The 23,807-nt window shown below is 42.5% G+C and overlaps 3 protein-coding genes across 8 annotated transcripts in view; all 3 read left to right on the forward strand.

Moving 5' to 3' along the window:
• Positions 1-378: 378 nt before the first annotated feature.
• LOC115568653 (protocadherin gamma-A11-like) lies at positions 379-2,963 on the forward strand. Its single transcript, XM_030396155.1, has one exon. It carries the CDS (start codon positions 534-536, stop codon positions 2,961-2,963), a length of 2,430 nt encoding a protein of 809 aa, XP_030252015.1. The 5' UTR covers positions 379-533.
• Positions 2,964-4,321: 1,358 nt separating this feature from the next.
• On the forward strand, positions 4,322-6,901 carry LOC115568654 (protocadherin gamma-A4-like). The gene has a single exon (XM_030396156.1). It carries the CDS (start codon positions 4,502-4,504, stop codon positions 6,899-6,901), a length of 2,400 nt encoding a protein of 799 aa, XP_030252016.1. The 5' UTR covers positions 4,322-4,501.
• Positions 6,902-8,498: 1,597 nt separating this feature from the next.
• Positions 8,499-23,807, forward strand: part of LOC115568600 (protocadherin gamma-C5-like) — a 281,207-nt gene continuing 265,898 nt past the window's right edge. For 3 of the 6 annotated variants that reach the window (XM_030396080.1, XM_030396086.1, XM_030396101.1), the window contains exon 1: positions 8,499-11,057. In XM_030396080.1, coding sequence (XP_030251940.1) covers positions 8,673-11,057 — 2,385 coding nt within the window. In that variant the 5' untranslated portion in view covers positions 8,499-8,672. Of the gene's footprint in view, positions 11,058-17,028; positions 19,633-23,807 lie in introns of those variants that run through there. The other 3 variants (XM_030396067.1, XM_030396074.1, XM_030396095.1) reach the window with 2 other exon arrangements.

A 23,807-nucleotide genomic window follows, 5' to 3' on the forward strand; every position in this document is an offset into this window, starting at 1 on the left:
CAGCCTTGTGGATCCAAAGTTTTCTGTCCATGGTGCTGAAGTTCTCCTCGGCAGCACAGGCACGAATGCAATCGGATATGTGTATTTCTCCTCATTCATATTGTCTACATTTAAATAATGGAGCGATATACAGCCGTCTCACATAACAATTTCTTAAGTTAGTTGCAATAATTGTTTTCGAGTACTCCACGAATACAAGTCATTCGTGTTTGTCAACGAAGGATTGGCCCCACATGAACAGTTTATTTAAACGTGTGTCACTATTATCTAAATGTTTTTCACACTCTGTGACAGAATAAGTATTAGAAACCAGTGTGAAGATGAAAAAAAAATACTCATGGTGTCGCTGTTGGCTGACAGAAAATAGGCACCCACCACTCCACCCACTACATGGATATCAGCTGCGGATTTTCCACGGAAGAAAAGCTTACATTTCCGACCGTGTTTTATCGTACACATTGCTGTTGAATTGGATTATTGCGTGTTTTGGGACTACTTTTATTTCTTTGCGCTTGAGACAGTTTTGTGTAAGGATGGGAGACAAAGGATTTTCTGCGCTTCGTCCGATCCTCGCCTTCATCTCCTTTATTGTAGCGCTGCAGCTCGTTAATGGCGACCTGAGTTATTCTATTCCAGAAGAGATGAAACGCGAGTCTGTTATTGGAAATATAGCCAAAGATCTTGGACTTGATGTGAGGACCTTATCTTCCCGAAAGGTCCGTGTTGATTTCGAGGGGACTCAAAAGCGTTACTGTGACATTAATCTGAGCACCGGAGATTTGATCACATCAGACAGAATGGACAGAGAAAGCCTTTGTGGCAAAAAACCCTCGTGTGTTGTTAAAGTAGATCTGGTGTTGGAAAATCCTTTGGAGCTTCATCGACTGAGTCTTCATATTCAGGATGTAAACGACAACTCACCAAAATTCAAAAAGAATTTGATTGAAATGGAAATAAGTGAGTCAGCAGACAAGGGTAACCGCTTCTCTATCCAGGAGGCCCATGACGCAGATATAGGTCAAAATGCTGTTCAGAGGTACAACCTTCAGAAGAATGACAACTTTGTTCTCGCTGTTGACAGCAACAAGCTTGAACTCGTACTAGAAAATACACTTGATCGAGAGAAAGAACAGGAGATTAATCTGCTCCTCACAGCTCTAGATGGTGGCTCTCCTCAGAGATCAGGTACTGTAGTCATACACGTCACTGTGCTGGATGCTAATGATAACGCTCCAGTGTTCAGCCAGGCCGTTTATAAAGCCAGTCTGCCTGAAAACTCTCCTCCAGATACCATAGTGATTACTGTTAGTGCTACAGACGCAGATGAAGGAGTGAATGGAGATGTGACGTATGACTTTGGTCACGTGTCTGATAACGATGTAAATGTTTTCTCTATTGATCCCAAAACGGGAGAAATCAGAGTAACTGGTGTGATTGACTTTGAGGAAAGTAGTTCTTTTGAAATGAGGGTGGAAGCTGAGGATGGTTTAGGACTTACTTCTTACGCCAAAGTTATAATAGATGTCACTGATAAGAATGATAATGCTCCAGTGATATACCTGAAATCACTGACTAACCCCATACCTGAGAACGTGTCACCTGGTACAGAGGTGGGCATCATTAACGTGCAGGACAGAGACTCAGAGAGTAACGGACAGGTCCGCTGCTCCATTCAGCAAGGAGCCCCTTTTAAGTTGGTTCCTTCTATTAAAAACTATTATTCTCTGGTGACCACAGGACAACTGGACCGTGAACTAGTGTCTGATTACAACATTACAATCACTGCCACTGACGAGGGCTCTCCACCTCTGTCCTCCTCTAAAACTGTTCAGTTATCTGTAGCAGACATCAACGACAACCCACCTGTGTTTGAGGAACAGTCGTACAGCGCATATGTGAGTGAAAATAACAAACCCGGCTCCACTTTATGTTCCGTTACTGCTCGAGACCCCGACTGGAGACAAAACGGTACAGTGATTTATTCTCTGTTACCCGGTGAGGTGAACGGTGCTCCGGTGTCCTCCTATGTGTCTGTTAACGGAGATACGGGGGTGATCCACGCTGTGAGGTCGTTTGATTATGAACAGTTCAGGAGTTTTAAAGTGCAGGCGATGGCCAGAGACAACGGTTCTCCTCCTCTCAGCAGCAACGTGAGCGTCAGTGTGTTCGTATCGGATGTGAATGACAACTCTCCTCAGATACTGTACCCCGCCCCGGAGGGCAACTCCTTCATGACCGAGCTGGTCCCCAAAGCTGCACACGGAGGCTCTCTGGTGTCCAAAGTGATAGCGGTGGACGCGGACTCCGGACAGAACGCCTGGCTGTCCTATGAAATAGTGAAATCCACTGATCCGGGACTTTTCACTATCGGTGTCCACAGCGGAGAGATCAGGACACAGCGGGACATTTCTGAATCTGACAGCATGAAACAGAACCTTATTGTGGCAGTGAAAGATAACGGACAGCCCTCTCTGTCTGCCACCTGTTCCATGTATTTACTTATTTCTGATAACTTGGCTGAGGTGCCCGAACTGAAGGACATTTCTTATGATGAGAAGAATTCAAAACTGACCTCTTATCTGATCATCGCGTTGGTGTCTGTGTCCACCTTTTTTCTGACCTTCATCATCATCATCCTGGGTGTGAGGTTTTGTCGCAGGAGAAAGCCCAGACTGTTGTTTGATGGAGCAGTCGCCATCCCCAGCGCTTATCTCCCTCCTAATTACGCAGATGTTGACGGCACAGGAACTTTTCGCAGCGCTTACAACTATGACGCATACCTGACAACAGGATCTCGAACCAGTGACTTTAAGTTTGTGACATCTTACAATGACAACACACTGCCTGCTGACCAGACTCTGAGGAAAAGTCCGTCAGACTTCGTTGACCCTTTTGAAGACTTGGATTCTTCTGTCGAGGTAGGAGCCAGTCAAACTACTTCGCTGGTCACATTGCATCTTTAAGCTTATTTGTTGAATTATTGTATTGATTTGGTTTTTTTGGATGCTTAAAATTAGTTGTTTGCATGATGGAGGAAAACCTTAGTTTTTCTGGTTACTGCTAACTTTGTAAATTACGTCAGTAAATGATTTGTCTTTTTTGCCATCATTCACTCAATACCACGTGACTACTTATTTGGTGTTTACATGTTCAACATGTTCTTTGACATTTTTCCGGCTTGTTTACACATACATAGGTGTCGAGTTTTTCAGTCCCTGTCTCAGAACGATACATTTTTTAGATACAATTTGTTGACAGATTGTTCTGTCTTGATCGTTATTTGTCATTCGTTTTTTAACTAAGCTGCCAGTTGCGGTCTTTCTAAAGTTAAACTACTTTACTATTAAAACAACATTATTCGCAAGCGAGAGCTTACTTATAATTGATTTTCCTGGTGAAGAGCGAGACCACATGGGAAATCTCATAGAGACAACAGTATTTCTATCTCAAAAGTTGAGTTACAAGTGAAGCTGTTACCGGTTTATATATTTTTTTAATCAAGCGTGTTGTTCAATCTCTCGTGAGTTTTCACTTTCATATGTCTCGCTGTGAAACAACCTTTCAGTCATCAGCATGTGTCACTGATCATTAATTTTCATCAAGTGATGTATCTATTGCTCCGATATCTGAGTCAGCTTAACTGTTGGTGGTTCACGGGTTGGGTGCAATGTTCAATTACAGTTTAAACGCTTGTACCATCTGCCCAGTCATATCCAAAAGCATCTGTCCATGGTGCTGAAACACTCCTCCGGCTCTGCTGGAGAGTGTTCTTCTTGTCATCCATCGTGTCCACATTTAAATAATGATGACATTTTATATGTTATGAAAACGTTGGGTTGTTGTAATTTACCTCACTGCCTCGGCCGTTGTCTTCATATGGAGCGCTCAACAGTAGTTTTATATTATACTTATCTCATGTCACATTACAATCATGGTCTTGGTGACTGTAAGAGTTTCAGACTCAACATCTTAGTTTTCCTTCTCTTTCGGTGGCTCAAACTGTACTCTTATATTTAGCTGATTCTGTAAAGTAAGGTTAAAGGTATTATGTTTCTAAAGCTGACTGAACTCTGTTGAACAAGGCTGAAAATATGTACGCCTCCAAAACTGAGCCAGTGCCAACGAACATAACGTCATTGTGTTTTTTTTATTTTCAGAAAGAGAAAAATGTATCCCACATGAGCGGCTCACCTAAACGAGTGTAAATAGCACCTTAATTATTTTTTCATATTTTGTGAGAGAAAAATTATAGCATGCAAGTGTGGAGATAGAAATAACTCATGGTGTCGCTGTTGGCTGACAGATAATAGACATCCACCACTCCACCCACTACACTGACATCAGCTGCAGATTTTCCACCCAAGAAAAGCTCACATTTTTTACCGTGTTTTATGGTTCATACTGTTGTGAAGTTGGATTATTGCGTGTTTTTGGACAGCTTTCATTTCTTTGTTCTGGGAAGTATAATTTCAACAAACTCAGGACGCGGTTTTGTGTCAGGATGGGAGACAAAGGATTTTCGGCGCTTCGTCCGATCTTCGCATTCGTTTCCTTTATTGTGATGCTGCAGCTCGTTAATGGCGACCTTAGTTATTCTATTCCAGAAGAGATGAAACGCGGGTCGGTTATTGGAAATATAGCCAAAGATCTTGGTCTCGATCTGAGTACCTTATCTTCAAGAAATGCCCGTGCTGATTTCGAGGGGACTCAAAAGCGTTACTGTGACATTAATCTGAGCACCGGAGATTTGATCACATCAGACAGAATGGACAGAGAAAGCCTTTGCGGCAAAAAACCCTCGTGTGTTGTGAAAGTAGATCTGGTGTTGGAAAATCCTTTGGAGCTTCATCGACTGAGTCTTCATGTTCAAGATTTTAACGACAACTCACCCAAATTCAAAAAGAATTTAATTGAAATGGAAATAAGCGAATCGGCTGAAAAGGGTACCCGCTTCTCTATTGAGGAGGCCCATGACGCAGATATAGGTCAAAATGCTGTTCAGAGGTACAACCTTCAGAAAAACGATCATTTTATTTTATCAGTTGACAGCAACAGAGTTGAACTCGTACTGGAGAATAAACTGGATCGAGAAAAGCAAGAGGAGATTAATCTGCTCCTCACAGCTCTAGATGGTGGCTCTCCTCAGAGATCAGGTACTGTAGTCATACACGTCACTGTGCTGGATGCTAATGATAACGCCCCAGTGTTCAGCCAGGCCGTTTATAAAGCCAGTCTGCCTGAAAACTCTCCTCCAGATACCATAGTGATTACTGTTAGTGCTACAGACGCAGATGAAGGAGTAAATGGAGATGTGACGTATGACTTTGGTCACGTGTCTGATGATGATGTAAATGTTTTCTCTATTGATCCCAAAACCGGAGAAATCAGAGTAACTGGTGTGATTGACTTTGAAGAAAGTAGTTCTTTTGAAATGAGAGTAGAAGCTAAAGACGGTTTAGGACTTACTTCTTACGCCAAAGTTATAATTGACGTTACTGATAAGAATGATAATGCTCCAGTGATATACCTGAAATCACTGACTAACCCCATACCTGAGAACGTGTCACCTGGTACAGAGGTGGGCATCATTAACGTGCAGGACAGAGACTCAGAGAGTAACAGACAGGTCCGCTGCTCCATTCAGCAAGGAGCCCCTTTTAAGTTGGTTCCTTCTATTAAAAACTATTATTCTCTGGTGACCTCAGGACAACTGGACCGTGAACTAGTGTCTGATTACAACATCACAATCACTGCCACTGACGAGGGCTCTCCATCTCTGTCCTCCTCTAAAACTGTTCAGTTATCTGTAGCAGACATCAACGACAACCCACCTGTGTTTGAGGAACAGTCGTACAGCGCATATGTGAGTGAAAATAACAAACCCGGCTCCACTTTATGTTCCGTTACTGCTCGAGACCCCGACTGGAGACAAAACGGTACAGTGATTTATTCTCTGTTACCCGGTGAGGTGAACGGTGCCCCGGTGTCCTCCTACGTGTCTGTTAACGGAGATACGGGGGTGATCCACGCTGTGAGGTCGTTTGATTATGAACAGTTCAGGAGTTTTAAAGTGCAGGTGATGGCCAGAGACAACGGTTCTCCTCCTCTCAGCAGCAACACGACCGTCAGTGTGTTCGTATCGGATGTGAATGACAACTCTCCTCAGATACTGTACCCCGCCCCGGAGGGCAACTCCTTCATGACCGAGCTGGTCCCCAAGGCTGCACACGGAGGCTCTCTGGTGTCCAAAGTGATAGCGGTGGACGCGGACTCCGGACAGAACGCCTGGCTGTCCTATGAAATAGTGAAATCCACCGATACGGGACTTTTCACTATCGGTGTCCACAGCGGAGAGATCAGGACACAGCGGGACATTTCTGAATCTGACAGCATGAAACAGAACCTTATTGTGGCAGTGAAAGATAACGGACAGCCCTCTCTGTCTGCCACCTGTTCCATGTATTTACTTATTTCTGATAACTTGGCTGAGGTGCCAGAACTGAAGGACATTTCTTATGACGAGAAGAATTCCAAACTGACTTCTTATCTGATCATCGCTCTGGTGTCTGTGTCCACCTTTTTCCTGACCTTCATCATCATCATCCTGGGTGTGAGGTTTTGTCGCAGGAGAAAGCCCAGACTGTTGTTTGATGGAGCAGTCGCCATCCCCAGCGCTTATCTCCCTCCTAATTACGCAGATGTTGACGGCACTGGAACTTTACGCAGCGCTTACAACTATGACGCATACCTGACAACAGGATCTAGAACCAGCGACTTTAAGTTTGTGACGTCTTACAATGACAACACACTGCCTGCTGACCAGACTCTGAGAAAAAGTCCATCAGACTTCGTTGATCCGTTCGACGATTTAGAGATTTCTGTAGAGGTAGGCACCTTTTAAAGTACTTCACTTGTCACAAAGTATTATTTGGCTTTTTATTGAGTCTTTACATTTTCTGTATGGCTCAAGCAACTATTCACATCTCCGACTATTTTCAAGTGATTTTGTGGTTTTTGAAGTTAATTATTTTCATAATGGAGCTACGAAATAGAAGTCGTTCCTTCAGTATTAAACCACTTCCGGGATGTTCAAACATATCTGTTTTTTTTGTTGTTTTTTTTCATTTTGTCAAGGCTATCGACTGCTCCTTCTTTTAAATTTTTACTTGTTGACTTTTTTCAGCGACCACTGAATAAGAATAGAACCTTTGCCTCTCAATACACCTCTTTTTTATTTATTTATTCTTTTCGAATACAGCTGTAACCAATCGCTTTAGTACAAGGGTCTATCAACTGCAGTAGTTATGTGTTATAAAGTGTAAAGTGGAGTCGACCGTAGAATAAGGGACGTTGGTGGGTTAATTTATATTCAGACTATCAGCGAATTAGTTCTAAGTAACATCTCTCTTTCAATTGGGATTTTTATTTATTCATTCAGAGTGACTTAATTCCAAATTATTTTTGACATCATCACATTTTAGTTTTAGCTTTTGCACATGAGAATAGACATGATTTTATTAAGTGTGCGTAAGTCAACAAGACTATTTTTCAGAAGTGGTCCTACCACCTTCTGAAGTCCATACTGAGCAATGCAGAGCAATGCACATAGGATCATATTTCAGTACTTTCTATCACAGAGCAGTAATTAGGATTCCATTGAGGTATATCTCTCAGTTAATGGCCTTGTTATTGTAAGATACTGTCTGGTAATTGTGAAATATTGTCATGCAGAACAAGGCTTTAAATAATGCTTCGTAACGACTGATAAAGAGCTAATGTGCTACTAATATGCATGCAAATTCTAGTTAAAGCTGAATATGTTTACATCATGAAGTTTTACCACTGCTATTTCAAAGTCAGCCTTTTTGGACAACGATTTAGGTTTAATTAAGTGAATATTCAATTTATGAACATGTCTTACTAATGTGTTGAGTCACAGCTCAGAGATCAACACAGAGCTCAATATGTTTGTGCTATCAGCCCTGCAAGAAATGAAAGCATCTGTCCATGGTGCTGAAATACTCCTCAGACGCTCAAGCACAACCACACTGGGGATGTCTTTTTTCTCGTCAGTCGCACCTATTGCTTTTCAATCAAAACATAAATAAGTAGACGAATAAATAAACTACTAATAATGATGATAATAATTAAATGTATGTGCACTACAAACGTGGGATTGTTGTATTTTCCGTGATTACCACAGCTAATGGTCTTACTGTGCGGCAAACTTCAAACAAATCTCATTGATTTCAATTGTACAGGGGTCAAGGACATCCTCAAAGTGGGGCCACGTAAAAAACAGATCAAGTGCGCGCGTGTGTGTGTGTGTGTGTGTCTTTTTATGAAAAATGTGCCGCATATAGAGTTAATTTGAACGTGAGTGAATGTTATCCTGATGTAGTTTGAGAATTTAAGCTGTATCGTTGTGTGAGGATCAAAATTAGACTCATGGTGTCGCTGTTGGCTGACAGAAAACAAACACTCACCACTCCACCCACAACTACTACATAAATATCAGATGCGGATTTGCCAGAACAACCGTTGCATTTTCCACCACATTTCATTGTGTGCATTACTGTAGCATGTTGGATTATCGACGGTTCTTCGACAATTGATTGCATCGCACTGGAGAGTATAAGGCGTCCAAGCTGGTGACGCCTTTTTGTGTCAGAATGGGAGACAAAGGATTTTCAGTATTTCGTCCGTTCTTCTGCTTCGTTTCCTTTATTGTAGCGCTGCAGCTCGTTAATGGCGACCTGAGTTATTCTTTTCCAGAAGAGATGAAACGCGGGTCGGTTATTGGAAATATAGCCAAAGATCTTGGTCTCGATCTGAGGACCTTATCTTCAAGAAAGGCCCGTGTTGACTTTGAAGGAACACGTAAGCATTACTGTGACATTAATCTGAATACTGGAGATTTGATCACATCGGAGAGAACTGACAGAGAAAGCCTTTGTGGCAAAAAACCCTCGTGTGTTGTGAAAGTAGATCTGGTGTTGGAAAATCCTTTAGAGCTTCATCGACTGAGTCTTCACATTCAAGATGTTAACGACAATTCGCCGCAATTCAACGACAATTTGTTTGAAATGGAAATAAGTGAGTCCGCTGACAAGGGTAATCGCTTCTCTATTGAAGAGGCCCATGACGCAGATATAGGTCAAAATGCTGTTCAGAGGTACAACCTACAGAAGAATGACAACTTCATTCTCGCGGTTGACAGCAATAAGGTTGAACTCGTACTGGAGAATACACTAGATCGAGAGAAACAAAAGGAGATTAATCTGCTCCTCACAGCTCTAGATGGTGGCTCTCCTCAGAGATCAGGTACTGTAGTCATACACGTCACTGTGCTGGATGCTAATGATAACGCTCCAGTGTTCAGCCAGGCCGTTTATAAAGCCAGTCTGCCTGAAAACTCTCCTCAAGGTACCATAGTGATTACAGTAAGTGCTACTGATGCAGATGAAGGAGTGAATGGAGATGTGACGTATCACTTTGGCCACGTGTCTGATGACGATGTCAATGTTTTCTCTATTGAACCTAAAACGGGAGAAATCAGAGTAACTGGTGTGATTGACTTTGAAGAAAGTAGTTCTTTTGAAATGAGAGTGAAAGCTAAAGATGGTTTAGGACTTACTTCTTACGCCAAAGTTAATATAGATGTTACTGATAAGAATGATAATGCTCCAGTAATATACCTGAAATCCCTGACTAACCCCATACCTGAGAACGTGTCACCTGGTACAGAGGTGGGCATCATTAACGTGCAGGACAGAGACTCAGAGAGTAACGGACAGGTCCGCTGCTCCATTCAGCAAGGAGCCCCTTTTAAGTTGGTTCCTTCTATTAAAAACTATTATTCTCTGGTGACCACAGGACAACTGGACCGTGAACTAGTGTCTGATTACAACATTACAATCACTGCCACTGACGAGGGCTCTCCACCTCTGTCCTCCTCTAAAACTGTTCAGTTATCTGTAGCAGACATCAACGACAATCCACCTGTGTTTGAGGAACAGTCGTACAACGCATATGTGAGTGAAAATAACAAACCTGGCTCCACTTTATGTTCCGTTACTGCTCGAGACCCCGACTGGAGACAAAACGGTACAGTGATTTATTCTCTGTTACCCGGTGAGGTGAACGGTGCCCCGGTGTCCTCCTACGTGTCTGTTAACGGAGACACGGGGGTGATCCACGCTGTGAGGTCGTTTGATTATGAACAGTTCAGGAGTTTTAAAGTGCAGGTGATGGCCAGAGACAACGGTTCTCCTCCTCTCAGCAGCAACGTGACCGTCAGTGTGTTCGTATCGGATGTGAATGACAACTCTCCTCAGATACTGTACCCCGCCCCGGAGGGCAACTCCTTTATGACCGAGCTGGTCCCCAAAGCTGCACACGGAGGCTCTCTGGTGTCCAAAGTGATAGCGGTGGACGCGGACTCCGGACAGAACGCCTGGCTGTCCTATGAAATTGTGAAATCCACCGATCCGGGACTTTTCACTATCGGTGTCCACAGCGGAGAGATCAGGACACAGCGGGACATTTCTGAATCTGACAGCATGAAACAGAACCTTATTGTGGCAGTGAAAGATAACGGACAGCCCTCTCTGTCTGCCACCTGTTCCATATATTTACTTATTTCTGATAACTTGGCTGAGGTGCCAGAACTGAAGGACATTTCTTATGACGAGAAGAATTCCAAACTGACCTCTTATCTGATCATCGCGCTGGTGTCTGTGTCCACCTTTTTCCTGACCTTCATCATCATCATCCTGGGTGTGAGGTTTTGTCGCAGGAGAAAGCCCAGACTGTTGTTTGATGGAGCAGTCGCCATCCCCAGCGCTTATCTCCCTCCTAATTACGCAGACGTTGACGGTACAGGAACTTTACGCAGCGCTTACAACTATGACGCATACCTGACAACAGGATCTAGAACCAGCGACTTTAAGTTTGTGACATCTTACAATGACAACACACTGCCTGCTGACCAGACTCTGAGGAAAAGTCCGTCAGACTTCGTTGACCCTTTTGAAGACTTGGATTCTTCTGTCGAGGTAGGAGCCATTCAAACTACTTCGCTAGTCACATTGCATCTTTAAGCTTATTTGTTGAATCATTGTATTGATTTGTTTTTTTTGGATGCTTAAAATTAGTTGTTTGCATGATGGAGGGAAACCTTAGTTTTTCTGGTTACTGCTAACTTTGTAAATTACGTCAGTAAATGATTAATCCTTTTTGCCATCATTCACTCAATACCACGTGACTACTCATTTGGCGTTCACACGTACAACGTGTTCTTTGAAAATGTTCTGGCTTGTTTACACATAGGTGTCGAGTTTTTCAGTCCCTGTCTCAGAACGATGCATTTTTTAGATACAATTTGTTTACAAATTGCTCTGTCTTGATCGTTATTTCTCATTCGTTTGTTGAACTAAGCTGCCAGTTGCGGACTCTCTTAAGTGAAACTACTTTGCTATTAAAACAACATCATTCGCAAGCAAAGCAAGGGCTTACTGATTTTCCTGGTGAAGAGCTAGACCTCATGGGAAATTTTATAGAGACAACACTATTTCTGTCTCAAATGTTAAGTAACAAGCGAAGCTGTCACCGAATTATAATTTCATAATCAAGCGTTTTGTTCATGCTCTCGTGAGTTTTCACTTTCATATGTCTCGCTGTAAAACACATTTTCAGTCATCAGCATGTGTCACTCATCATAAATTACCAGCAAGTGATGCAAATATTGCTCCGATTTCTAAGTCTGCATAACTGTAGGTTGCTTACGGTTTAGGGTCAATGTTCAGTTACACTTTACAAGCTTGTACCACCTGTCCTTTCATATCCAAAAGCATCTGTCCATGGTGCTGAAACAGTCTGGCTCCGCTGAAAATTTGTCTTTTTGTCATCCATGGTGTCCACATTTGAATAATGATGATATTTTATATTTATATAAAACATTGGGTCGTTGTAATTTATCTCACTGCCTCGGCCGTTTTCTTCATACGGAGCGCTCAACAGTAGTTTTATATTACACTTACCTCATGTCACATTACAATCGTGGTCTTGGTGACTGTTAGAGTTTCGGACTCAACGTTTTACTTTTCCTTCTCTTTCGGAGGCTCATACAGTACTCTTTGTTTTCTGAACTCATATAAAGCAAATTCTATATGGCAAGGTTAAATATATTATGTTCCTAAAGCTCACTGAACTCTGTTGAGCCAGGCTGAAGAACATTTATTTCTCCAAAACTGAGCCAGTGCCAACGAACTTACCGTCTATGTGTTTTGTTTTGTTTTTTTTGTTTTTTTAGAAAGACAAACATGTATCCCACATGAGCGGCTCACCTAAACGTGTGTAAATAGCATCTTAATGTTTTTTTTTCACACCTTGTGAGAGAAAATATATTGCATGCTAGTGTTGAGATAGAAAATAACTCATGGTGTCGCTGTTGGCTGACAGATAAAAGACATCCACCACTCCACCCACTACTACTACATATACATCAGCTGCAGATTTTCCACCCAAGAAACACTCACATTTTTTACCGTGTTTTATGGTTCATACTGTTGTGAAGTTGGATTATTGCGTGGTTTTGGACAGCTTTCATTTCTTTGTTCTGGGACGTCTAATTTCAACAAATTCAGGACGCGGTTTTGTATCAGGATGGGAGACAAAGGATTTTCGGCCCTTCGTCAGATCTTCGCATTCGTTTCCTTTATCGTGACGCTATACCTCGTTAATGGCGACCTTAGTTATTCTATTCCAGAGGAGATGAAACGCGGGTCTGTTATTGGAAATATAGCCAAAGATCTTGGGCTCGATCTGAGGACCTTATCTTCAAGAAATGCCCGTGCTGATTTCGAGGGGACTCAAAAGCGTTACTGTGACATTAATATGAATACCGGAGATTTGATCACATCGGACAGAATGGACAGAGAAAGCCTTTGTGGCAAAAAACCCTCGTGTGTTGTGAAAGTAGATCTGGTGTTAGAAAATCCTTTGGAGCTTCATCGACTGAGTCTTCATATTCAAGATGTAAACGACAACTCACCAAAATTCAGAGAAAATTTGATTGTAATGGAAATAAGCGAATCGGCTGAAAAGGGTACCCGCTTTTCTATTGAGGAGGCCCATGACGCAGATATAGGTCAAAATGCTGTTCAGAGGTACAATCTTCTAAAGAACGATAACTTTATCCTTGCTGTTGACAGCAACAAGGTTGAACTCGTACTGGAAAATACACTTGATCGAGAGAAGCAAAAGGAGATTAATCTGCTCCTCACAGCTCTAGATGGTGGCTCTCCTCAGAGATCAGGTACTGTAGTCATACACGTCACTGTGCTGGATGCTAATGATAACGCCCCAGTGTTCAGCCAGGCCGTTTATAAAGCCAGTCTGCCTGAAAACTCTCCTCCAGATACCATAGTGATTACTGTTAGTGCTACTGATGCAGATGAAGGAGCGAATGGAGATGTGACGTATCACTTTGGCCACGTGTCTGATGACGATGTAAATGTTTTCACTATTGATCCTAAAAGGGGAGAAATCAGAGTAACTGGTGTGATTGACTTTGAAGAAGACAGTTCTTTTGAAATGAGAGTACAAGCTAAAGACGGTTTAGGACTTACTTCTTACGCCAAAGTTATTATAGATGTCACTGATAAGAATGATAATGCTCCAGTAATATACCTGAAATCCCTGACTAACCCCATACCTGAGAACGTGTCACCTGGTACAGAGGTGGGCATCATTAACGTGCAGGACAGAGACTCAGAGAGTAACGGACAGGTCCGCTGCTCCATTCAGCAAGGAGCCCCTTTTAAGTTGGTTCCTTCTATTAAAAACTATTATTCTCTGGTGACCACAGGACAACTGGACCGTGAACTAGTGTCTGATTACAACATCACAATCACTGCCACTGACGAGGGCTCTCCACCTCTGTCCTCCTCTAAAACTGTTCAGTTATATGTAGCAGACATCAACGACAACCCACCTGTGTTTGAGGAACAGTCGTACAGCACATATGTGAGTGAAAATAACAAACCCGGCTCCACTTTATGTGCCGTTACTGCTCGAGACCCCGACTGGAAACAAAACGGTACAGTGATTTATTCTCTGTTACCCGGTGAGGTGAACGGTGCCCCGGTGTCCTCCTACGTGTCTGTTAACGGAGACACGGGGGTGATCCACGCTGTGAGGTCGTTTGATTATGAACAGTTCAGGAGTTTTGAAGTGCAGGTGATGGCCAGAGACAACGGTTCTCCTCCTCTCAGCAGCAACGTGACCGTCAGCGTGTTCGTATCGGATGTGAATGACAACTCTCCTCAGATACTGTACCCCGCCCCGGAGGGCAACTCTTTCATGACCGAGCTGGTCCCCAAAGCTGCACACGGAGGCTCTCTGGTGTCCAAAGTGATAGCGGTGGACGCGGACTCCGGACAGAACGCCTGGCTGTCCTATGAAATAGTGAAATCCACTGATCCGGGGACTTTTCACTATCGGTGTCCACAGCGGAGAGATCAGGACACAGCGGGACATTTCTGAATCTGACAGCATGAAACAGAACCTTATTGTGGCAGTGAAAGATAACGGACAGCCCTCTCTGTCTGCCACCTGTTCCATGTATTTACTTATTTCTGATAACTTGGCTGAGGTGCCAGAACTGAAGGACATTTCTTATGACGAGAAGAATTCTAAACTGACCTCTTATCTGATCATCGCTCTGGTGTCTGTTTCCACCTTTTTCCTGACCTTCATCATCATCATCCTGGGTGTGAGGTTTTGTCGCAGGAGAAAGCCCAGACTGTTGTTTGATGGAGCAGTCGCCATCCCCAGCGCTTATCTCCCCCCTAATTACGCAGATGTTGACGGTACAGGAACTTTACGCAGCGCTTACAACTATGACGCATACCTGACAACAGGATCTAGAACCAGCGACTTTAAGTTTGTGACATCTTACAATGACAACACACTGCCTGCTGACCAGACTCTGAGGAAAAGTCCATCAGACTTTACAGATGTTTTTGGAGTGTCAGATGGGTCTCCAGAGGTAGGAATCGTTTCCTATCTTGAACATTCATTCTAACCATTTTTCACAATCCTTTTTGACAGGTTTGCCCATAGGAATGTCTCTAAGTTATTCACTTCAAATGAAGTTGTTCGGCCTATGAGAGGTCTAACAATCTTATCATTTGATCTATGATGTTTCTTTTCATTCAGCATCTATTCAATGTTCTTTTTTGTTTGGTCAAAGAAACAATCAAATTGATAGTCTGGTATTCTCCTCACCCACCCTGCAGCATTTCAAGGAAGAAACTGTGAAAGTAGTGAATATTCTTGTCTAGTGTGAAGTTTTACAATTAGTATTTGGACATATGGTTTGGCAAAACTAGTGTCTTCATGCTTTTTTACTATAGCATAGCAAAAGGTTAAACCTTGTCCCAGTAAATGTGACTTACAAAATTCATTGTTATCACATAGAAATAGTCCCGATAATGATAACTCATAGAAAGTTTAGGGTGACAGATAATGACATGAATGTTGTTGTAGTGGTCTTTAATAGCTTTTGGAAGGTAACTGTAAATGTCAATACAGTAGGCAGTGTGTGAGATTCTACATCTTGATTTTCCTTGGCTCATAGGAGAATGTTGTCTGTACACACAAACATCCTTATGTTCATATGTTCACGTTGTTTTCAATTAGGTTGATCATAATTAAGCACACGTTTGGTGTACAACTGTTGTTTCACTACATTGACCTTGTTCAGCTGCTCATTCTTAATTCATGATAGCTCAAGGTTGTACCACCTTTACAATACTTAACAGTATCTTTTTGACAGTGTTGCTAGAGAGAAGGTTCAGTACTGTCTTCCATCAAGTCATTTTGTGCCTTTCATGCCAGAATGTACTGTCAGTGTTTCAGAGGCAAGCACTTATCTTGTGATTACATTTTTTTCTCAAAATATCAAAATTGTCCCAAAATGAATGTAAAAATGCTTATTCTGATCTCATTGGCATTTATTGAAGGCCGGTTAGCCCGAATTATTATCCTGACAAAGAAATCATTTACTAAAACAGTCTTATTGTAGCTTAAGTCTTTTTATAGCTGAATCACTTAGCTGTAGCATATAATTATTGCTGTATTGTGCTGACAAAGAGCCATAGTCCCTTTTATAGATACTTTATAGATACATTTCAGGCAGCCTTAGACAGGTTTTTGTATGTTTTTTTGAGTACTCCAAACTTCTTGTGCAAATTTTAATTCTGTTTTCCAAAGTCATAATCGACTTCAAGAAAAAAACAAGGGAGAATAACATTTGTAGGAAATAAATGAAAGGCACATATCTCACTTTTACAAAGGAAACCATCACAAATTAAATTCAACATAGAAGCATCTTCATGCCAATCACCTTACAATATGTTTTCTAAGTGGATTGCATGTTTCTCTGGTCTACCCACCAGCGAACAGTAGAGTGTAATTACAACACATATTGACTTGTTTTAAGATTTGAACCCTAGTATTCACTGGTTCCCATTTTAGAATTCCACTTTAAGATTATAGCTTCTGTTCATCTCCCCAGTACATCCACGCATTATCCTCCTCTGTGGTACTCTTGTCTATGAAATTATGTGTGGACTGGAGTAATGATTTTCTTCTGGAGCCAGAGATGAAATGGTTTTTATCCAGACTAGACACCACTAGTTTGCAGGTCTGACACATACTTGTTGTTTTCTTGTAAAGTCAACAACCCAAACCACAGTAGCATTTTAAAGATCGGCTTGTCTATTTGTCAAACTAATGTTATGATATTTTTCGTGGAAATTAAGCGGTCATTATCTATAACAAAACTGTCCAAAGTACTAACATTCACGACTTGTTATCTTTTCGCCAAGATTGGGGCTGATATATAATAAAACAAATCAGAAAACAGCTCGAATCGCAGCATTTAGTTTTGATCTTCCACGTGCAGAAATGTATTTGCACTCTTAGTGTCGCTGTTCACCAACAGAGGAAACGCCTCCACCCCTTGCTCGTGCTTTGTTGCTTTCGACTTGATTTTCTCCTCGTCGAATTGCACCATTGGATGTGCTTTGCACAGCCGTTCGTTTGAGAAACACTTTGCAAGTACAATTGATGATCGATTATTTTAATGTGGACGGCACGATTTTCTGCACAGGAATAAACCACACCATCCAACGTTTTTGAATTGTTCTCCATTCTTATCCCAGGATGGCACACAATGGATGTTCGGCGGCAGGCCTGCTTTATAGCTTTGCTTTCTTTCTTCAGCTGCTTCACATCGGTCACGGAGACGTGAGCTTTTCTATTCCTGAAGAAATGAAACCCGGATCTGTCATAGGAAATATAGCAAAGGACCTCGGTTTGAACGTGGGAAAATTATCTGCTCGAAAGGCCCGCATTGACGGCGAGCTGAACCGCGAACGGTACTGTAACTTAAACCTTAACACTGGAGATTTGATTGTAGCTGAAAGAATCGATAGAGAGGCTCTTTGTGGAGAAAAGGTATCTTGCATCCTTAAATTTGAGTTGATCTTAGAGGCACCTCTAGAGTTACACAGCATAACACTACAAATACACGATATCAACGACAATCCGCCAGTTTTTCCTAAAAATGAAATCAAGATAGAAATCAATGAATTGGCCGTGAAAGGATCTCGGTTCCGTGTTTTGGAGGCACACGATATTGATATCGGGCAAAACACTGTTCAAAGCTACGCATTGCAGACGAATGATTATTTAGTATTAAAAATACAGTCAAAGTCAGATGGGGGGAAATTTGCAGAGCTAGTGTTGAATAGGGAATTAGACCGCGAGGAACAGCAGGAATTGAGATTACTGCTCACTGCACTAGATGGAGGCAGTCCTCAAAGAACTGGCACTGCAACCGTGCATGTGACTGTTCTAGATGCTAATGATAACGCCCCAGTGTTTAGCCAGACCGTGTATGAAGCCAGTCTAGCGGAAAACTCTCCTCTAAATACTGTAGTGGTTACAGTGGCTGCAACTGATGCAGATGAAGGTCTGAATGGTGAGGTGACTTATGAAATAAGTCGTATTTCAGAAACGGGCAGAAGAGCATTTGTGCTAAATCACACTACAGGTCAAATTAAAGTAATAGGGCCTCTAGATTTCGAGAAAGAGTCAGTATATGAAATGCGAGTAGAAGCCAAAGATGGATATGGCCTTACTTCAGATTCCAAAGTTGTAATTGAAATCTCCGATATTAATGACAACCCACCTGAAATCAATTTAAAATCTCTTAATAATCCCATACCTGAGAATGTGTCACCTGATACAGAGGTGGGCATCATTAACGTGCAGGACAGAGACTCAGAGAGTAACAGACAGGTCCGCTGCTCCATTCAGCAAGGAGCCCCTTTTAAGTTGGTTCCTTCTATTAAAAACTATTATTCTCTGGTGACCACAGGACAACTGGACCGTGAACTAGTGTCTGATTACAACATCACAATCACTGCCACTGACGAGGGCTCTCCACCTCTGTCCTCCTCTAAAACTGTTCAGTTATCTGTAGCAGACATCAACGACAACCCACCTGTGTTTGAGGAACAGTCGTACAGCGCATATGTGAGTGAAAATAACAAACCCGGCTCGACTTTATGTTCCGTTACTGCTCGAGACCCCGACTGGAGACAAAACGGTACAGTGATTTATTCTCTGTTACCCGGTGAGGTGAACGGTGCCACAGTGTCCTCCTATGTGTCTGTTAACGGAGACACGGGGGTGATCCACGCTGTGAGGTCGTTTGATTATGAACAGTTCAGGAGTTTTAAAGTGCAGGTGATGGCCAGAGACAACGGCTCTCCTCCTCTCAGCAGCAACGTGACCGTCAGTGTGTTCGTATCGGATGTGAATGACAACTCTCCTCAGATACTGTACCCCGCCCCGGAGGGCAACTCCTTCATGACCGAGCTGGTCCCCAAAGCTGCAAACGGAGGCTCTCTGGTGTCCAAAGTGATAGCGGTGGACGCGGACTCCGGACAGAACGCCTGGCTGTCCTATGAAATAGTGAAATCCACTGATCCGGGACTTTTCACTATCGGTGTCCACAGCGGAGAGATCAGGACACAGCGGGACATTTCTGAATCTGACAGCATGAAACAGAACCTTATTGTGGCAGTGAAAGATAACGGACAGCCCTCTCTGTCTGCCACCTGTTCCATGTATTTACTTATTTCTGATAACTTGGCTGAGGTGCCAGAACTGAAGGACATTTCTTATGACGAGAAGAATTCCAAACTGACTTCTTATCTGATCATCGCTCTGGTGTCTGTGTCCACCTTTTTCCTGACCTTCATCATCATCATCCTGGGTGTGAGGTTTTGTCGCAGGAGAAAGCCCAGACTGTTGTTTGATGGAGCAGTCGCCATCCCCAGCGCTTATCTCCCTCCTAATTACGCAGATGTTGACGCTACAGGAACTTTACGCAGCGCTTACAACTATGACGCATACCTGACAACAGGATCTAGAACCAGTGACTTTAAGTTTGTGACATCTTACAATGACAACACACTGCCTGCTGACCAGACTCTGAGAAAAAGTCCGTCAGACTTCGTTGATCCGTTCGACGATTTAGAGACTTCTGTAGAGGTAGGACCTCTTCAAAGTATTCACTGGTTACAATTCATCATTGTTTGTTTATTAAATCCTTTCATTGTGTGTCTGGGTGCAGCATGTTTTACCATCTTTACACTTCAAATGACATTTTTTTTTTTTTGTATTTAAAGACAAGGTTTTGAATAATTGAGGGAGACATTTGTTCTTCTGGTGACTGGTTGCATCATAAATTGCGTCAGTAAAGGAATGCATTCATATATTCTTTGCCATTATTACCTCAGTACCACATGACTCCTTACTTGTTTTCTTTTTTGATGCCCTGTTTACTTTTCCTTCCCCGCGGTTGCCCACAAATATACATCAACGGTGTCACTGCTTCCTTCAGAAGTATAGACTTTGAATGTGATTCAACGGCAAAATATGGTCTTAATAATTCAGGTCCTTTCTTTTTTTGAGTTGCTATTGTTGGATCAATCTAAATTAGATAAGTTCATTATTTAGAACAACAAAATGTTTCCTGATGAGGGAGTTGGTTTCTCCTGGTCGCTGCCGGCAGAGAAGCTGACCTTCACGCGGATACACATTGTCGAGCATTTTTATGAATGAAGCTGGCATAGTATGATTTTTTTTAACACAAAGCTTTTGCTCAGTTTGTCACGAGACTCAATTTTACTTGTTTAAGCATGTGTCATCGAGTATCACTCATCTGCGATTTGTGAAACATTTTTCCAATTTCTACGTCAGCCAAACGTAGGCAGTCGGTTCAGGTGTAAGAAAAGTCAATAATTAATTTTGTGACGCAGTCTCTGTCATTAGTTCAGTCACAGAACACTTACGAAAAAACCAACACATCTGTCAATACATTTTTGCTATCAGCCTTGTAAGATTGAAAGTTTTCTCTCCATGGTGCTGAAGTTCTCCTCAGGAGCCCAGGCAGGACTGCAGCCGGATAAGTTTTTTTCTCCTAATTCGCATTATCTACTTTTAATGAATGGAGCGATCAACAGTCGTTTCACATTACAATACCTTCTGTTAATTACAATAATGGCGTTCGTGAATTTTACAGTGCTTTACTCCACGAATATCACGCCTTCACTTTATAATGAACGATTTGCCACACATGAACAGTTCATTCAAACGCGTGTTACTGATATCTAAATGTTTTTTTCCACACTCTGTGACAGAGTAAGTATTAGATACCAATGTGAAGATTAAAAAAAATGACTCATGGTGTCGCTGTTGGCTGACAGAATATTTGCAGCCACCACTCCACCCACTATTACATAGATAATCAGCTGCGGATTTTCCAGAAAAGAAAAGCTCACATTTCCGACTGTTTTTTATGGTGCACACTGTTGTGAGGTTGGATCATTGCGTGTTTTGGACTTCGTATATTTCTTCGCACTGGAAAATTATTTGCAAAAGGCGAGAACGCAGTTTTGTGTCAGGATGGGAGACAAAGGATTTTCAGCCCTTCGTCCGTTATTCTGCTTCGCTTCTTTTTTTGTAACGCTGCAGCTTGTTCATGGTGACCTGAGTTATTCTTTTCCAGAAGAAATGAAGCGCGGATCGGTTATTGGGAATATAGCCAAGGATCTTGGTCTTGATTCCATGATCTTATCTTCAAGAAAAGCCCGTATTGATTTTGAGGGAACTCGTAAGGACTACTGTGACATTAATCTGAATACCGGAGATTTGATCACATCGGAGAGAATGGACAGAGAAAGCCTTTGTGGCAAAAAACCCTCGTGTGTTGTTAAAGTAGATCTGGTGTTGGAAAATCCTTTGGAGCTTCATCGACTGAGTCTTCATATTCAAGATGTGAACGACAATTCACCAAAATTCAGAGAAAATTTGATTGAAATGGAAATACGTGAGTCAGCTGACAAGGGTAACCGCTTCTCTATCGAGGAGGCCCATGACGCAGATATAGGTCAGAATGCTGTTCAGAGGTACAACCTACAAAAAAATTATAACTTTATTCTCGCTGTTGACAGCAGCAAGGTTGAACTCGTACTGGAAAATAAACTCGATAGAGAGAAACAAAAGGAGATTAATTTGCTCCTCACAGCTCTAGATGGTGGCTCTCCTCAGAGATCAGGTACTGTAGTCATACACGTCACTGTGCTGGATGCTAATGATAACGCCCCAGTGTTCAGCCAGGCCGTTTATGAAGCCAGTCTGCCTGAAAACTCTCCTGTAGATACCATAGTGATTACTGTTAGTGCTACTGACGCAGATGAAGGAGTGAATGGAGATGTGACGTATCACTTTGGCCACGTGTCTGATGACATTGTAAATGTTTTCACTATTGATCCTAAAACCGGAGAAATCAGAGTAACTGGTGTGATTGACTTTGAAGAAAATAGTTCTTTTGAAATGAGAGTGCAGGCTAAAGACGGGTTAGGACTAACTTCTTACGCCAAAGTTATAATAGATGCTACTGATACGAATGATAATGCTCCAGTGATATACCTGAATTCACTGTCTAACCCCATACCTGAGAACGTGTCACCTGGTACAGAGGTGGGCATCATTAACGTGCAGGACAGAGACTCGGAGAGTAACGGACAGGTCCGCTGCTCCATTCAGCAAGGAGCCCCTTTTAAGTTGGTTCCTTCTATTAAAAACTATTATTCTCTAGTGACCACAGGACAACTGGACCGTGAACTAGTGTCTGATTACAACATCACAATCACTGCCACTGACGATGGCTCTCCACCTCTGTCCTCCTCTAAAACTGTTCAGTTATCTGTAGCGGACATCAACGACAACCCACCTGTGTTTGAGGAACAGTCGTACAGCGCATATGTGAGTGAAAATAACAAACCCGGCTCCACTTTATGTTCCGTTACTGCTCGAGACCCCGATTGGAGACAAAACGGTACAGTGATTTATTCTCTGTTACCCGTTGAGGTGAACGGTGCCCCGGTGTCCTCCTATGTGTCTGTTAACGGAGACACGGGGGTGATCCACGCTTTGAGGTCGTTTGATTATGAACAGTTCAGGAGTTTTAAAGTGCAGGTGATGGCCAGAGACAACGGCTCTCCTCCTCTCAGCAGCAACGTGAGCGTCAGTGTGTTCGTATCGGATGTGAATGACAACTCTCCTCAGATACTGTACCCCGCCCCGGAGGGCAACTCCTTCATGACCGAGCTGGTCCCCAAAGCTGCACACGGAGGCTCTTTGGTGTCCAAAGTGATAGCGGTGGACGCGGACTCCGGACAGAACGCCTGGTTGTCCTTTGAAATAGTGAAATCCACCGATCCGGGACTTTTCACTATCGGTGTCCACAGCGGAGAGATCAGGACACAGCGGGACATTTCTGAATCTGACAGCATGAAACAGAACCTTATTGTGGCAGTGAAAGATAACGGACAGCCCTCTCTGTCTGCCACCTGTTCCATGTATTTACTTATTTCTGATAACTTGGCTGAGGTGCCAGAACTGAAGGACATTTCTTATGACGAGAAGAATTCCAAACTGACCTCTTATCTGATCATCGCGCTGGTGTCTGTGTCCACCTTTTTCCTGACCTTCATCATCATCATCCTGGGTGTGAGGTTTTGTCGCAGGAGAAAGCCCAGACTGTTGTTTGATGGAGCAGTTGCCATCCCCAGCGCTTATCTCCCTCCTAATTACGCAGATGTTGACGGCACAGGAACTTTACGCAGCGCTTACAACTATGACGCATACCTGACAACAGGATCTAGAACCAGTGACTTTAAGTTTGTGACATCTTACAATGACAACACACTGCCTGCTGACCAGACTCTGAGGAAAAGTCCGACAGATTTTCTTGAGGCTTTTGGCGACTCTGACAATTCTCCCCAGGTAAGAATTTCAGAGTTATGGTTTCGGTGTTCACCTCACTTTTTAGTTCAGAGGCTACAGTCTATCAAAGATTGTACACGCTATCCGTTGGTCCATACAGTTCACCAGCTCCTCGACTTCCTTTCTTTTCTTTTTTTCTTTTTTTTTTCATCATTCTCTTGAATTTCCTTATCATGGACATATAATCCTTTAAAACTCTTCTAAAGCAGTGTTTATCTTTGTTTTATTTGTCGGAAGATTTCAATTTACCAGGGTACGTTCGTCAACACATAGATTCAGTTGTGTACAATTGGAAATCTCTTGCATTGCAATGCAGTCCAACAATCTTTCTATCTTTGTGAAACAATCATTAACAATCTCTGAGGTTTTTCTTG

This window comes from Sparus aurata, chromosome 18 (genome assembly GCF_900880675.1).
Source record: "Sparus aurata chromosome 18, fSpaAur1.1, whole genome shotgun sequence".
NCBI classification, from domain to species: domain Eukaryota; kingdom Metazoa; phylum Chordata; class Actinopteri; order Spariformes; family Sparidae; genus Sparus; species Sparus aurata.

Coding starts and splice junctions, on each gene's coding strand:
- LOC115568654 (XM_030396156.1), top strand. CDS start 4,502: ATGGGAGACAAAGGATTTTCGGCGCTTCGTCCGATCTTCGCATTCGTT.
- LOC115568653 (XM_030396155.1), top strand. CDS start 534: ATGGGAGACAAAGGATTTTCTGCGCTTCGTCCGATCCTCGCCTTCATC.